The following is a 16,365-nucleotide window of genomic DNA, read 5'->3' as shown; positions in this document are numbered from 1 at the left end:
ACTCATACACACACACTCACACACTCACTCACACACTGACGCATATTCACACACTCACACACACACGCACACGCACACGCACATTCACACTCACTCACAGGTCTTGTGTGCAACTGAGGTGTCAGCTGTGTGAGGGCTGCAGGCGAGACTGGTGTGCGTCCGCCTGCCTCCCTGACCTGAGCTCCCACCCCTTTCCAGTGTCCCCAGAGCAGGTGAGGACGAGGCTCCCGACCCTCAGGTGGTCTCCTCTGAGGAGGCGCCCCTGCCGGGACTGTTCGAGGACAATGATGACTGGGACCGGCTCCTGAACAGCTTCAACAGCCCCTGGCACAGAACCCCACAGCTCCTGTGGAGCCCGCCCGCGACCCCCCACATCCCCCTCAGCCCCCCAGATACCCCGAGTGGTCAGGCAGATCTCCATCTCAGAGCAGCACGATCTGCTATTTGGTCGGGATCCATCTTCAGATGCTAATGGGGCCCCAAGGAGCCCCCCTGGGGTGACAGCCAGGCCCGAGGAAGGGAGAGCAGTGGACCCAGGTGGGCAGGACCTCAGTGCAGAGCGGCCCGCGGAGCGTCGCAGCGTGCACCCTCGGGAAGGGCCTGGGCCTGGCCCTGAGACCGACTTCTTTGGGGAGTCATTTCTCCCCGCGGCTCCAGCTGGGGAGTCAGGGGGCCTGGTGGCAGCTGCACTCAAAGTGCTTGTTCCTCTGGGGGCTGGCCCCCCTCCCCAGGGGACTTCTCCCCCTGCCCAGTCCCCAGCGGGGCCCAGCACACACTTCCAGACCTCAGACCCAGATGATAGGGACTCCTGGGCGGGGCCTGTCCCAGCCAAGCCACCCAGGCAGAGGGAGGCCCTCCACCAGGGCCCTCATACGGCGGGCTCCGCACCGGCCCTGGAGCCCAGAGGAGCCAGAGTCCTCCCGGCAGGGCTGGGTGAGTCTTCAGAGGGTCTGGAGGGTGTGGCTGAGGCTCCCCTGGCTGAGCCCCCACAGGGTCAGGAGGGTGTGACTGAGGCTCCCTTGGCTGAGTCCTCAGTGGGTCTGGAGGCTGAGGCTCCCCTGGCTGAGCCCTCAGAGGGTCTGGAGGGTGTGGGTCAGGCTCCGCTGGCTGAGTCCTCAGAGGGTCTGGAGGGTGTGGGTCAGGCTCCCCTGGCTGAGCCCTCAGAGGGTCTGGAGGGTGTGACTGAGGCTCCCCTGGCTGAGCCCTCAGAGGGTCTGGAGGGTGTGGGTCAGGCTCCGCTGGCTGAGTCCTCAGAGGGTCTGGAGGGTGTGGGTCGGGCTCCCCTGGCTGAACCCTCAGAGGGTCTGGAGGGTGTGGGTCAGGCTCCCCTGGCTGAGCCCTCAGAGGGTCTGGAGGGTGTGGGTCAGGCTCCCCTGGCTGAGTCCTCAGAGGGTCTGGAGGGTGTGGGTCAGGCTCCCCTGGCTGAGCCCTCAGAGGGTCTGGAGGGTGTGGGTCAGGCTCCGCTGGCTGAGTCCTCGGAGGGTCTGGAGGGTGTGGGTCAGGCTCCCCTGGCTGAGCCCTCAGAGGGTCTGGAGGGTGTGGGTCAGGCTCCGCTGGCTGAGTCCTCAGAGGGTCTGGAGGGTGTGGGTCAGGCTCCCCTGGCTGAGCCCTCAGAGGGTCTGGAGGGTGTGACTGAGGCTCCCCTGGCTGAGCCCCCAGAGGGTCTGGAGGCTGAGGCTCCCCTGGCTGAGCCCTCAGAGGGTCTGGAGGCTGTGGGTCAGTCTCCCCTGGCTGAGCCCCCAGAGGGTCTGGAGGGTGTGGGTCACGCTCCCTTGGCTGAACCCCCAGAGGGTCTGGAGGGTGTGAGTGAGGCTCCCCTGGCTGAGCCCCCAGAGGGTCTGGAGGGTGTGGGTCAGGCTCCCCTGGCTGAGCCCTCAGAGGGTCTGGAGGGTGTGACTGAGGCTCCCCTGGCTGAGTCCTCAGTGGGTCTGGAGGCTGAGGCTCCCCTGGCTGAGTCCTCAGTGGGTCTGGAGGGTGTGGGTCAGGCTCCCCTGGCTGAACCCCCAGAGGGTCTGGAGGGTGTGACTGAGGCTCCCCTGGCTGAGCCCCCAGAGGGTCTGGAGGGTGTGGGTCAGGCTCCCCTAGCTGAGCCCTCAGAGGGTCTGGAGGGTGTGACTGAGGCTCCCCTGGCTGAGTCCTCAGTGGGTCTGGAGGCTGAGGCTCCCCTGGCTGAGTCCTCAGTGGGTCTGGAGGCTGAGACTCCCCTGGCTGAGCCCTCAGAGGGTCTGGAGGCTGTGGGTCAGGCTCCCCTGGCTGAGCACTCAGTGGGTCTGGAGGCTGAGGCTCCCCTGGCTGAGCCCTCAGAGGGTCTGGAGGCTGTGGGTCAGGCTCCCCTGGCTGAGCCCCCAGAGGGTCTGGAGGGTGTGGGTCACGCTCCCTTGGCTGAACCCCCAGAGGGTCTGGAGGGTGTGAGTGAGGCTCCCCTGGCTGAGCCCCCAGAGGGTCTGGAGGGTGTGACTGAGGCTCCCCTGGCTGAGCCCTCAGTGGATCTGGAGGCTGAGGCTCCCCTGGCTGAGCCCTCAGTGGGCCTGGAGGGTGTGGGTCAAGCTCCCCTGGCTGAACCCCCAGAGGGTCTGGAGGGTGTGACTGAGGCTCCCCTGGCTGAGCCCCCAGAGGGTCTGGAGGGTGTGACTGAGGCTCCCCTGGTTGAGTCCTCAGAGGGTCTGGAGGGTGTGGCTGAGGCTCCCCTGGCTGAGCCCCCACAGGGTCTGGAGGGTGTGGGTCAGGCTCCCCTGGTTGAGTCCTCAGAGGGTCTGGAGGGTGTGGGTCAGGCTCCCCTGGCTGAGCCCTCAGAGGGTCTGGAGGCTGTGGGTCAGGCTCCTCTGGCTGAGCCCCCAGAGGGTCTGGAGGGTGTGGGTCAGGCTCCCCTGGCTGAGCCCCCAGAGGGTCTGGAGGGTGTGACTGAGGCTCCCCTGGCTGAGCCCTCAGTGGGTCTGGAGGCTGAGGCTCCCCTGGCTGAGCCCTCAGTGGGCCTGGAGGGTGTGGGTCAGGCTCCCCTGGCTGAACCCCCAGAGGGTCTGGAGGGTGTGACTAAGGCTCCCCTGGCTGAGCCCTCAGTGGGTCTGGAGGCTGAGGCTCCCCTGGCTGAGCCCTCAGTGGGCCTAGAGGGTGTGGGTCAAGCTCCCCTGGCTGAACCCCCAGAGGGTCTGGAGGGTGTGACTGAGGCTCCCCTGGCTGAGCCCCCAGAGGGTCTGGAGGGTGTGGCTGAGGCTCCCCTGGTTGAGTCCTCAGAGGGTCTGGAGGCTGTGGGTCAGGCTCCTCTGGCTGAGCCCCCAGAGGGTCTGGAGGGTGTGGGTCAGGCTCCACTGGGTGAGTCCTCAGAGAGTCTGGAGGGTGTGGCTGAGGCTCCCCTTGCTGAGCCCCCACAGGGTCTGGATGGTGTGGCTGAGGCTCCCCTGGCTGAGCCCTCAGTGGGTCTGGAGGCTGTGGCTCAGGCTCAGGCTCCCCTGGCTGAGCCCTCAGAGGGTCTGGAGGCTGAGGCTCCCCTGGCTGAGTCCTCAGAGGGTCTGGAGGGTGTGGGTCAGGCTCCCCTGGCTGAGTCCTCAGAGGGTCTGGAGGCTGAGGCTCCCCTGGCTGAGCCCCCAGAGGGTCTGGAGGGTGTGGCTGAGGCTCCCCTGGCTGAGCCCCCAGAGGGTCTGGAGGGTGTGGGTCCGGCTCCCCTGGCTGAGCCCTCAGAGGGTCTGGAGGGTGTGGGTCAGGCTCCCCTGGCTGAGTCCTCAGAGGGTCTGGAGGCTGAGACTCCCCTGGCTGAGTCCTCAGAGGGTCTGGAGGGTGTGACTGAGGCTCCCCTAGCTGAGCCCTCAGAGGGTCTGGAGGGTGTGGGTCAGGCTCCCCTGGCTGAGTCCTCAGAGGGTCTGGAGGCTGAGGCTCCCCTGGCTGAGCCCCCAGAGGGTCTGGAGGGTGTGGCTGAGGCTCCCCTGGCTGAGCCCCCAGAGGGTCTGGAGGGTGTGGGTCCGGCTCCCCTGGCTGAGCCCTCAGAGGGTCTGGAGGGTGTGGGTCAGGCTCCCCTGGCTGAGCCCTCAGAGGGTCTGGAGGCTCAGGATAAGGCTCCCCTGGCTGAGCCCTCAGAGGGTCTGGAGGGTGTGACTGAGGCTCCCCTGGCTGAGCCCTCAGAGGGTCTGGAGGGTGTGACTGAAGCTCCCCTGGCTGAGCCCTCAGAGGGTCTGGAGGGTGTGGGTCAGGCTCCCCTGGCTGAGCCCTCAGAGGGTCTGGAGGGTGTGACTGAAGCTCCCCTGGCTGAGCCCTCAGAGGGTCTGGAGGCTGTGACTGATGCTCCCCTGGCTGAGCCCTCAGAGGGTCTGGAGGGTGTGGCTCAGGCTCCCCTTGCTGAGCCCTCAGAGGGTCTGGAGGGTGTGACTGAGGCTCCCCTGGCTGAGCCCTCACAGGGTCTGCAGGATGTGACTGAGGCTCCCCTGGCTGAGCCCTCACAGGGTCTGGAGGCTGTGACTGATGCTCCCCTGGCTGAGCCCTCAGAGGGTCTGGAGGGTGTGGCTCAGGCTCCCCTGGCTGAGCCCTCAGAGGGTCTGGAGGGTGTGACTGAGGCTCCCCTGGCTGAGCCCTCACAGGGTCTGGAGGGTGTGGCTCAGGCTCCCACGAAGGCAGTGGCGCAGCAGGGTGAGCTGGGCCCAGATGTGCTGGAGGGCCGTCCCAGGGGGCTAAGGGAAGCTCCTGGCCAGGTCCAGCTAAGCAGGCTGCCTGCCCTCCCTCAGCAGAGTCTGGAGGAGGAGCCCAGGGAGGAGGAGGGGAAACAGGGGGGCCAGGGCAGGCCAGGCCTCAGTTCAGAGCAGCCTTCTGAGGCTCGGGGCCTGAGGACCGGGCCCTCAGAACGCCCCCAGCGAAGTTCCCTGCCCGCCCCTCTCCCACCTGACACAGCACAGGCTCAGGCTGAGGCAGAAGGCCCTGCTCCTGGAAGACCGTCCCCTCCAAGGGACTCTCCCCCTCTGGGGGCTCAGCCTGGGGGTGGGGCAGGGCCCCAGCCGCCCACGAACACCCTGCCCAGTACGGAGGCTGCGCTGGAAGCCCAACCCAGGCCGCCAGCCACAGCCGCTCAAGCGGAGGGAGAACAAGGCCCCCCACAACCCCGTGAGCCTCGGGCAGAGAACAGGCCTGAAGACCCAGGAACAGGCTCCGGGGAGGCTGGGCTGACCCCCTCCCCAGGGAGCCCCAAGGGCAGCGAGCCTCCAGCCAACCCTGATTACATCTACCACATCATCTTCCTGGGAGACTCGAACGTGGGCAAAACATCCTTCTTGCACCTGCTGCACCAGGACACCTTCGCCTCTGGGCTGACAGCCACTGTGGGTAAGCGCCCATCTTGGGCGGGGGGGGGGGGGGGGGGGGGGGGGGGGGGGGGGAGGCCCAGGGCCCTGGCCAGCAAGCCCGAGCAGGCTGGAGCGAGCACCCCTGGGGAAGCTGCAGTCTGTCCTGCCCCAGGCCCTGCTCTAGACTGACTTTATGGGATGCTCTTACTATTTTACTAATCATCTCTAATTACAGGTAATTTGCTTTTCCTGCATTGATCTGATTAGCTTATAATGTGCCACATCAACAAAGCACCCTGCAATTTAGGTGCCAGTGCTGACTGATGGTGAAAACAAGCGAGTCCCACCCACATGGCTTCGGGGAAGGCAGGGCTCGGCAGGGTCGCACAGGTTGGATGTGGTTGGGACTAGCCCCTGCCAGCCAGCCCAGCTCTGGGGGGAAGTTGCCTTGGGCAAGTTGAATGTTTTATATAGAATGTGTTTGTGGGGTGTGATACGCTAGGGTGCCTGAGCTCATATCTCGTCCTGCCACTTACTAGCCATATGAACTTGGACAAATGATTTAAGCCCCTTGAGGCCCCAAACCCTCATCTGCATAATGGGGACAACAGGAGTGCTGGCTTGCTAGAGTGGTTGTAAGGATTAGCTCATTTGTACGCATTAAGCTGTTAGAATAATACCTGGCACACAGTGCTAATCAATATTATTGTTATTGTTATTATTGTAAGTATTAGATGATGTCTCATTCAGTGGCTCCTGCCAATGAAATGTCCCGAAGCACAAAGCTTCCTCTCTCTAGAACAGCGGTTCTCAACCTGTGGGTCGCGACCCCTTTGGCGTTTGAACGACCCTTATAGGGGTCGCCTAATACCATCCTACATATCAGATATTTACATTACGATTCATAACAGTAGCAACATTACAGTTATGAAGTAGCAATGAAAATAATTTTATGGTTGGGTCACAACATGAGGAACTGTATTAAAGGGCCAGAAGGTTGAGAACCACTGCCCTAGGACCGGGATATGTGGCACTGGGTGTTGTGTCGGCCCACGGAAGGCCAGCGTTATGGCCACTCGGGACGAAGAGGGAGTGAGCCGATCTTTGTCTGTCAGGGTGCACGTGACTGGGACCATGTGGATAGTGACAGCCCACATCCAAGAGAGTTCCCAGGACAAGGCCTCAGGCTTTTCTCTGCTTAAGGATCCTCACCTGGGAGCCAGTTAACGATGCAGCGTCCTGGGGAATGGGGACCCATGGCAGGTCCGGCCTGGGGTTGGGCAGGGTCGCAGGCCTGCAGGGCCACCCTTAGTAACCTCCTAAGCCAATGGCATCTCCAATGCACCAGGCATCTTACAATAGCCCTGCCCCCCCCCCCCCCAATAACCGATTCTCCCCCCATTATCATGTACTAAGAGGCTTCCAGGAAATTCAATCAAGAAGAACACAGATTGATGCCTTAGCCTGTTTGACTCAGGGATAGAGCGTCAGCCCATGGACTGAAAGGTCCTGTTCGATTCTGGTCAAGGGCACGTACCTCAGTTGCTGCCTTGGTCGGGGTGCATGCGGGAGGCAGCTAATCGATGTGTCTCTCTCACATTGATGTTTTTCTCTCTCTCTGTCTCTCCCCTTCCCTTCCACTCTCTCTAAAAATCAATGGAAAAAATATCATCAGGTGAGGATTAACCAAAAAATAAATAAATAAAAGAAGCCTCTCCATCACCCCCCCCCCCCCGCCCACCTGCTTTCCTTTGGGAAGTAGGGGTTGGCAGGAAGTTGTACCCCAAAGACTCCAAACTTCCCCGAGATTTCACTTACCTCCATATTTCCAGAAAGGGTCTGGGGCCATGACCTCAGGCAGGGGTGAGGCTGTAAAATCCAACGGGCTGGGGTTCAGAGAGATGAGAATGAATAATGATAACAATGACACCTCTCAGGCACCCCCCCCCCCCCCCCCCCCGCCCGACAGAAACTGGGCTAAACCTTGGGCATAAGTCATTGACTCCTCCCGGCCGCCCTGTGCGGTGCAATGAGGAGGGAGGCTCAGAGAGGTGAAGTGACTTGCTTCAGGTCACACAGCAGGTACAGCGGCAGAGGGGGGACAGCTCACAGCCCATCAGTCACCTCTGAAGTCAGCGCTCCTTCCGCGCCCCTGGCTGTCTGGTCGAAGGGAGGATGCAGGCCGTACCTGGGATATGAAACGAGAATTATAAAATAAAACAATGAACAGGTTTTCCTGAGTAGACTAAGGAACACACATTGCTGTGTTCACAGAGGTCAAAACAACGCAAGGTTCCCTATGTGGACAGTGAGCCCCTGGCTGGGGGGTCGGGGAAGGCTTCTTGGGAGACCTGGGCCCTTGAGTGTGGATGGGATCTGGGGAGCAGAGGGAAGCCCAGCAGCCGCAGGTTCCCGTCCCCTGGGGCCGGGGTTGGGCACTTGGGCCGGCCTTGGCTAGACGTGCTGGGTGGTGACTGGAGAGTAGGCCTAACCCTCTCTGTGCCCTAGGAGTGGATTTTTGGGTCAAAAACCTGCTGGTGGACAACAAGTACTATGCGCTGCAGCTCTGGGACACGGCTGGCCAGGAGAGGTAGGGCCCTGTCTCCACGGAGACCTGCGCGGAGCCCGGGTGCCGGGTGGAGGCAGCCCCGCCCAGAGGAGGCCAAGGTGGGCAAGAGGCCGTCCAGTGCAAAAGAGACATCACCCCCGGGGGAGTCAGGAGGTCGGAGAGGAGAGTCAAGGGCCAGTAGAGAAGACGGGGTGGCCCAGCTTCTGTGAGGATCCCCCCAGCTCGGCCCTCAGGGCTAGCGCCCGAACGCTATCCTGCAAACACTGGCTGTCCACGTGCCGGTTGGGCCGCAGTGATCAGACTTTAAAGCACTTCTCTCTGCCCAGCGGTTTCACATCTGGAAACTCATGCTTCTGGTAACTCACATGATGGTATCAAAGGGACCAAGGCTGTTCACAGCAGCGTTTATATTGCAAAGCACTGGACACAACCCAAATGCCATGGGTGGGGGCCAGCGAGACAGGCTGGGGTCTGTCCACACGATAGAATATTATGAAGCCACAGAAAGACCCAGGGCCCTCACTGTGGCCAAAAGGGAAACACCTCCAAGCCTTCTCTTGACTAGAAAAACCAGGCAGGGTTCTGAATGTGAATGAGTACGTGAGTGTTTTACACCGTACCGTGTTAACAAGGGCAAAGGGCAGGTGCATGTGCGTGTGCACAGGTATGTGTATGCATGTACATTTATGAATATGCATAAAGTGCCTCTGGGAAAATATTTAAGAAGCTGGTGACCCTGGCTGCCTCTGGGGAGGGGGACCGGGTGGCTGCAGAGTGGGGGTGGGAGACCTTTCACGGGGTGCCCTTTGGTACCTTGTGAATTTGAGCCATGAGAACTGTTCACTATGCAGTGTAAGAAGGCCAGCATGCGATCACTCTCGTGGGAAGCAATGAGAAGCAGGAACGTGAATTCTCCCTCGTTGCCGATGGAGCGGCTGAGGCCTAGAGAGGCCGGGGCCGGGCTCAGCCCAGCAGGCCTGGCCTCACGCAGACTCCCCGGGCAGGTACCACAGCATGACGCGGCAGCTGCTCCGAAAGGCTGACGGTGTGGTGCTCATGTATGATGTCACATCCCAGGAGAGCTTTGCCCACGTGCGCTACTGGCTGGACTGTCTCCAGGTGAGCAGGTGGTGGCGGAGGCTGGCCCCAGTTTCTGGAGTCAAGAGGGAACGTGTATCCTGCCCACGCTCCCTTTCTCCCGGGATTACAGATGCTACAATAGACATGCAGGCAGTGCAGCTCACGGAGGGCATGTGACTGGGTGGCCTGGGAGTCGTATCAGGGAGCCACAACCACACAGTACAGCTTCCAACACAAACTTCTTCCTCGGTCCTACGAACATTTCTTTCTTACATACAGCAGCTCTGCGAGGTCTCCTTAACCCCTGGGGATGATGCAATTCTCGTACCACTTTAGGTGGTACTTCCTCTGTCCACACATGTCTAGTTCTCTCCCCATGTACTTAATTCATACATATATGCTGAAATTATGCAGTATGTGCCAGCACAACAGAGGGATATGAAGTAAGACATGTAGCCTTCTTTCTAGGAGTTTCTAGTTGAAGAGATGCAAAAAAAGTAAGATAAGGTCAGAGACAAAGGCAGCTGGGCTCTGGGGTCAGGCCGGACCCAACTATCCCACCCCAACTCAGTGACAGCCTCTCTGAACTTCACTTTCCCGGCTTCTCTCGTAGACTTGTGAGGGTTAACTGACATCATCGCGTTCAGCACAGCACCTGGCAGGTAGTAAGCACTCCGTAAATAAAAGCTGTTATTATTATCCATGAAACAATTAGGAAAAGAACCAAGACACCCTGTGTCAGCGAGCACTGGGCTGTTGAGCACAGGCAGGAAGAGAGGGGCATGGGTAGGATCAATCCAAGAAGGCTGCCTGGGGGAGGGAGCTTTGAGGTTGGCCCTGGAAAATGGGTGACGTGTTTGCAGGCAGATAGGAGGGGCAGCCTCACTGCAGATGGAGGGGAATTGCCCAGGTAGGAAGGTTGTGGAGTGAGGGTGACCGGGAAAGGTGGGTGTCTGTGCCGGGAGGAGGCACGCTGCCAGCTTCCCGGAGGTCAGGGCCACGTCCACCCAGGGCCTGGCACACAGCAGGCGCTCAACATGTGTGGCTGAGGGAATGTGTTCTGTGTGCAGGACGCGGGGTGTGTTGGAGTGGAAGTTCTTCTCCTGGGAAACAAGATGGACTGTGACGAGGAGCGGCAGGTGTCCACCGAGGCTGGGCAGCAACTGGCCCAGGTGAGCACCTGAGTGTCGGTCTCTCCCCAGCCTGGACGGGGAAGACCCCTCCCTGGAGGACGGTGAGTAGGTCACCCTGGCCTGGGCATCCAAGAAGGCCCCATTGCCCAGCTGGCGTGACTCAGTGGTTGATCATCGACCTATGAACCAGGAGGTCACGGTTTGATTCCCGGTCAAGGCACATGCTGGGGTTGCAGGTTTGATCCCCAGTGTGGAGCATGCAGGAGGCAGCCAGTCAATGATTCTCTCTCATCATTGATGTTTCTCTCTCTCTCTCTCTCTCTTCCTTCCTCTCTGAAATCAATAAAAAAAAATACTTTTTTTAGAGAGAAGGATCCATTGATCATTTCTGCCCCTGCCCGGCCAAAGGCCAGGTCAGAGTGGACAGCAGCCTGGCCACCTCTGCCTCCCACCCAGCCCAGCCTTAGACCCAAACACGAGTAATGGTGGGCACGGCATTGAACCTCACTGCTGAATTAGCAGATCCACACCCAATGCCCTGACCTACGTAAAAAATAGCTTCAGAGTAAAAAGGTTTTAAAAGCTTCACTTAAAATTCCCGATCAAATCTTAATTTTATCTCTGGCCTCTAATTAACATAACGTTCCTTCTAATTTATTCTATTTTAAGACTCAAATTCTTCCCCAGGAAGGTTAACATCAAAAGCCCCACCACCAGACAGTGGTTACTATTTATTTATGAATAGAAGTTGACTAGATTCCAGAAAATCTGGAGAATAATAACGAAATCATAAAAAAAATAAAAAGCAGCCACTCGTTGCCCCACCTCTGCCCCGCCCCTGCCCGCATTCTCACACTGCATCTCCTCCGGTCTCTCCTCTGGGCTCGTCCCTCCTGCTCGTGAGCTCATCGCTGAGGCGCCTGCGGGGTGGGAAGGTTTTTCTCTGAACTAAAAGTAGTAGCTCATCTCTCTGACACAGTAATTCCTCCTCTAGCAATTTACCCTAAAAGAAGCAGAAATAACAGCCCCCAGAGAAGAATGAGCTGGCCCCCCATGTACAATGTGTAATCAGACATGTTTACAGGAGGATGGTCTTCACAGTGGTATTTATAAGGAAAAGCCCGGACAGCAGCCGGTAGTTAAGCTGTGGAGTTCCGGTGAGAGGCTAGCATTTGCCGTTAGGAGCCCTGCCCCGGGGACAATAGTGAAGGGTGTGGAAGAAGTGCTTCCACCGTAATGTGACGTCAGAACAGCAGCTGCAGGTTGGGTTGACCCCTATGAGATTGCTGATATCTGACTGGAGCCTACAAGACAGCAGTTTTATTGGCTTAATCTAATGGTATAATGACATTTAGCACCCCTCCCCCCATAAAAGGGTTATATAAAACAGAATGGAAATATACACTGAGTGGCCAGATTATTATGACCACCCCCTCAGTACTTCGTTGGGCCACCTTTCGCCTTCAATACTGCTGCGATTCTTCTTGGCATTGACTCCACGAGATGTTGAAAGGTGATGCGAGGAATCTGACACCATGCCCGATGAATAGCACTGTCCAGTTCTGTGAGATTTGATGGTGGTGGAACCAGCTGCCTGATGGCTCTTTTAATTTCGTCCCACAAATGCTCAATTGGATTGAGATCTGGTGATTGTGGGGGCCGCCTAAGCAAGGTAAAGTCTCCCTCATGTTCTTGAAACCACTCCTGCACAATACGAGCACCGTGGCATGGTGCATTGTCTTGTTGGAAGAAGCCAGCTCCATTGGGATATGCCATCAACATGATAGGATGAACTTGATCAGCAACGATACTTAGGTATGTTGTGCTATTCAGGCATTTATAATGGTCTGGCCCTCTAGCAACTTCAGCACGAAATTATACCTAATTTGCCTACGAACATCTGTGGTCATAATAATCTGGCCACTCAGTGTATATGCCAACGGGAGTGGTTTATATTTTGTACTTTTTTATGCCGTCTTTTCTAATATTTCCCCCAATTAAATATTATTGAAATAAACAACATAACTAATGGTTTAAAAACATCACGGACATTTCTCCAAGTCAGGACACAGGCTGTAGGCTGTTTCCAGGGTGTCACTGACACCTGCCCAGCCAGGGAGGAGGGGCAGCGGGCAGAGGGGCGAGGCTGGGGACCTGGGAGACACGGAGAGGGGGCTGCCTCGCCCTCTGTAGTTGGCCTAGGGACCGACTGCGCGGGACTCTGCCTGGGGCCAGGCTGTTGGGGGTGGGCTGCCTCCTGGACTCCAGTGGTCTCCCCCAGGGCACCCACTCCCTTCTGTCTGGCCTGCAGGAGCTGGGGCTCTCCTTTGGAGAATGCAGCGCGGCCCTGGGTCACAACATCCTGGAGCCCATGGTGAACCTGGCCAGGTGAGTGCCCCGCTTCCCACCCTGAACCCTGAGCCCTCAGCCAGCTTGGGCGGGAAGCACCTCGGGAACCACAGGGCTCCCCAGTGTGGAGAGAGCGCTGTGTGGAGCCGCCAGCTCTACCAGCCCACTTGCTGCTTCACCTCCCAGAGCCACATCTGGTCTCTGAGCCTCAGTGTACTCATTGGCAAAGTGTTCCCAACCTTCTAGTGACTCCCACTGGATTTAGAATACAATGCCAATGCCTCACGGCATCCTGCATTGTCTCCAGTGCCATCTCCCTGCACACACACACACACACACACACACACACACATACACACACACATATACACACAGACACACACACATACACACACAGACACACACACAGACACACACACAAACTAAGCTTCAGCCCCTCAGGGGGCCCTCCCTGACCACCCCCTCCCACCACTATGCTGGACTCAGGTCTCTGTCCTTCAAAGCCCTTGGGGACAAATTAGAATTACATGTGCATTTGTCTGTTTTCTCGTTGCCTGCTGCCTCCTCCCGCCCCAGGCTATAGATCCTGGAGGACATGGCTCTGTTTATTTTGTTTAGCCCCGTCCCCCACACCTGAGACCTGGCAAATACTAGGTGCTCAATAAATGAATGAAGGAGTCAGCGGCAGGAGTATCAGACCAGATGATCTCTAAGCCCCTTCTCTGACAAAGTGTCTACAGCGACTTGCTAATCTGTAACCCAGGCAGCCATGATGCCCTCCGGCCAGAAACCGCGCCATGGCTCTAGGATGGCAGCCCGTTTTGTCCAGGCCCACAGAACCTGAGCCCGGCTGCCTCCGAGGCTTCCTCTGGCCATTCAGACCTCAGCTCTGGGATTTAGCAAAGGGCCCAGCACATAGCAAATATATTGTGTGTTGTAGTTTTTAAAATATATTTTTATTGGTTTCAGAGAGGAAGGGAGAGGGAGAGAGAGACAGAAACATCAATGATGAGAATCATTGATCGGCCATAAACATATTATGAATGAATGAATGAGTGAATGAACACGAATGGGCATTTTTTGCTTTCTCAACCTCTAAGCTCTCTCTTAACACAGAGCCTTTGCCCTCTCCCTGGATTCTACCCCCTTTTTTGCTGGCAAACCTTTGTCCACTGCTGCGTCTCAGCCGGACACTGCCTCCTTCCTCCCTAATCCCCCGGGACCTGCTGTGAAGTCCCTCTGGGCGCTTAGCTATCGGGTCCTGATCCAGCGGTCTCCCCCGCCTCCCCCACTACCCAAGGCCAGGACACGCTGGCGTCACTGTCACAGTCGGAGTCCCTGGCACAGAGCCGGCACGTAGCAGGCTGGAAAGAACGCCAGAAAAGGGACGAACCCACCGTCTCCGTGCCCCGTGTTTCTGGTGCCTGTGGCATGTAGGGCAGGGGCAGAGCCGGGAGGAGAGAGGCAGCTCAGGGGCCCAGCTCTCCGGTCCCCCAGCTGCACCCACGGGCCCCTCCTGCTGCCCCGGGAGCTGAGAGAGAGGACTGATGCCTGGGGGTGCTCGTCCAGGTCACTCAAGAGGCAAGAAGACCTCCTGAAGGGCTCGCTGGTGGAGGTGGCCCCGGAGAGGCCGCCGAAGAAAGCTGGCTGCTGCTCCTGACCAGCTGGCCTGGCTGGGGGGACGGCCCCCCTCAGGCTCCCTGTCCCGCCTGCCTGGACAGCAACATCGGAGGCCCAGCTCGGAAGATCCAGAGAATCCTCCCGGTCAGGGCTCGGATCCCAGGGCCGGGGCTGCACTAGCGCTGCCCTTCGCTCCCCGAAGAAGGACTTTGCTGAGCAAATAACCTTGGGGTGGGGGACTCTTTAAAGAGAGGAAAAGCCTAGGCCAGTGGTCGGCAAACTCATCAGTCAGCAGAGCCAAATACCAACAGTACGACGATTGAAATTTCTTTTGAGAGCCAAGTTTTTTAAACTTAAACTATATAGGTAGGTACATTGTTATTAACTTAATCAGGGCACTCCCAAGGCTTAGGAAGAGCCACACTCAAGGGGACAAAGAGCCGCATGTGGCTCGCGAGCCACAGTTTGCCGCCACGGGTCTAGAGAAACAGCTTAAGGAAAATACACCACAATATTAGCCACCCATCTCTGGGCAGTAAAATTATAGGGTGAATGTGGGGGTGGTATCTTCCTTTTATACGTGTTTGTCTTTTTGGATCCTCTACGGTGACTGGGTGTTCCTATATAGTCAGAAATAAAAATGCATGTTGGGGGGGGGGAGGGGAAGAAACTGTTCAAGGGTGTTGCTGTGGTGCTGATTCCTAACCGGCATGGCCCATTAACGACAAAGTCCTCCGCTCGTGAAAGCCGGTCCCTGTTCCACGCCGGGCAAGGTCGTGACCTTGTTGCGCTCACGAAGCTGTTTGCAGGCTTGGCGTTTCCTCCGAGAAGAATGGATTCCTGGGAAGAGCAATGTCCTCATGGTCCCTGATAGCCACCCCCCCTTTTCCCTGAGCCCCAGCCCTTTCCATAAGATCTGCCCCTAAGGGCTCACATTCGGGATCCTGCTCCTGCTCCAAGGCCAGGTGCCCCCTGGTGCAGCCCTCTGCCCCGAGGCCTCAACCTCTGGATGCCCCGGAGGCACAGCTGGGGTGTGAGGGGGGCCAGGGAGCAGCTGGGAGACTGGCTTGATTGGGTAGAGTCTGTGGGAGTACCCACAGTCTCCCCACTGGCCTCCTGGCAGGGTCTTTGCCCGGGTTGGGTATCTCCTGCCATCTGCTTGCTGCCGCTGTTCTGTCTCCCCAGCCTGGTAACCACAGCAATGCTCACGGCGCTGCGGGCAGCGGGCAGGGCACCGAGCTGGTACTTTGCGATCAGTTGGGTGAATTCCTCAGCTGAATCAGAGGAAACCCCAGTTTCACAGAGACACAAGCACAGACACTTCGAGAGACAGCGGCACAGAGAGAGGAGAAAGCGGCGGCGCCTTCCTGCTGTTTAATCACCGTCCCGTCCTGCTGCTCCATTCTGAAAGGGAGGCCTCAGGTCAGCCACTAGGCACAGAGGCCGAAGCCAGGTGACACTTGGCAAGAGGTGAGGTGGAGAGATTCAGGCATCAGAAGCCGCCAAGCTTGGACCAGATGCCCTTGAGGCACCTCTTTCGACCCCTAGCCTGTATGCAGGCTGATCCTGTGGCCCAGCCTGTTCTGTCACCGGCCCTTGCTGATCCTCTCCTATCCGCAGTGTCTCTCCCCCCACTCACCCCCCCGCACCCCGCCTGGGTCCTCTGAGTCAGCCCGCTGGCCTGCCGCTCTGAGCAGTCTCTAGGCCAGTGATGGTGAACCTTTTGAGCTCGGCGTGTCAGCATTTTGAAAAACCCTAACTTAACTCTGGTGCCGTGTCACATATAGAAATTTTTTGATATTTGCAACCATAATAAAACAAAGATGTATATTTTTGATATTTATTTTATATATTTAAATGCCATTTAACAAAGAAAAATCAACCAAAAAATGAGTTGGCGTGTCACCTGACACGCGTGTTATAGGTTCGCCATCACTGGTCTAGGCTGTAGTGCTCAGAGCAAGACACACAAGACCCGGGCTGTTGTGAGGGATGCCTGGCCCTGGACAGGGGTGGGCAAGTCCAGCTCTGGCTAATGGCTCCTTCTCTGGGGTCCAGAGTGCTGGCAGGCAGCGACATCTGTCCTGAGGGTCAGTGAGCTAAGGAGGCAGGCAGGGTGTGACTCCTGGGGGGCCAGGAGAGCAGACAGAGCCCCGTCCTTTGGGGGACCCAGTGCACAAGTGGCCTGGGCCTGCCCCTCTCTCGGCTCTGCCCCGGCTCAGGCAGCTGCCTGGAGCTCCCTAGAGATGGTGCTGGAAGGGCCTGCACTCCTGCCCGGAACCCCCTTGGCTTCCTCTGCTGGGTCCAGCCTCTGTGCAGAGCACACTGTGGAGGCCCGGCCTCCCGGTGTCAC

The 16,365-nt window shown here is 58.4% G+C and overlaps 1 protein-coding gene across 1 annotated transcript in view; it reads left to right on the top strand.

The window, feature by feature from the left end:
• Nucleotides 1-14,052, top strand: part of RAB44 (RAB44, member RAS oncogene family) — a 29,877-nt gene extending 15,825 nt beyond the window's left edge. The window contains 8 exon segments of the mRNA XM_070419419.1: nucleotides 199-373; nucleotides 375-914; nucleotides 4,530-5,301; nucleotides 7,770-7,851; nucleotides 8,835-8,949; nucleotides 9,981-10,082; nucleotides 12,355-12,431; nucleotides 13,962-14,052. Of these exon segments, the coding sequence (XP_070275520.1) occupies nucleotides 199-373; nucleotides 375-914; nucleotides 4,530-5,301; nucleotides 7,770-7,851; nucleotides 8,835-8,949; nucleotides 9,981-10,082; nucleotides 12,355-12,431; nucleotides 13,962-14,052 (1,954 nt within the window).
• The last annotated feature ends 2,313 nt before the right edge of the window (nucleotides 14,053-16,365 follow it).

This window comes from Myotis yumanensis, unplaced genomic scaffold (assembly GCF_028538775.1).
Source record: "Myotis yumanensis isolate MYYU_CA2020_CCGP unplaced genomic scaffold, mMyoYum1.0.hap1 SCAF_6, whole genome shotgun sequence".
NCBI classification, from domain to species: domain Eukaryota; kingdom Metazoa; phylum Chordata; class Mammalia; order Chiroptera; family Vespertilionidae; genus Myotis; species Myotis yumanensis.
The sequence above is the reverse complement of the archived record's forward strand: the minus strand, read 5'-3'. Positions and strand labels throughout refer to the sequence as shown.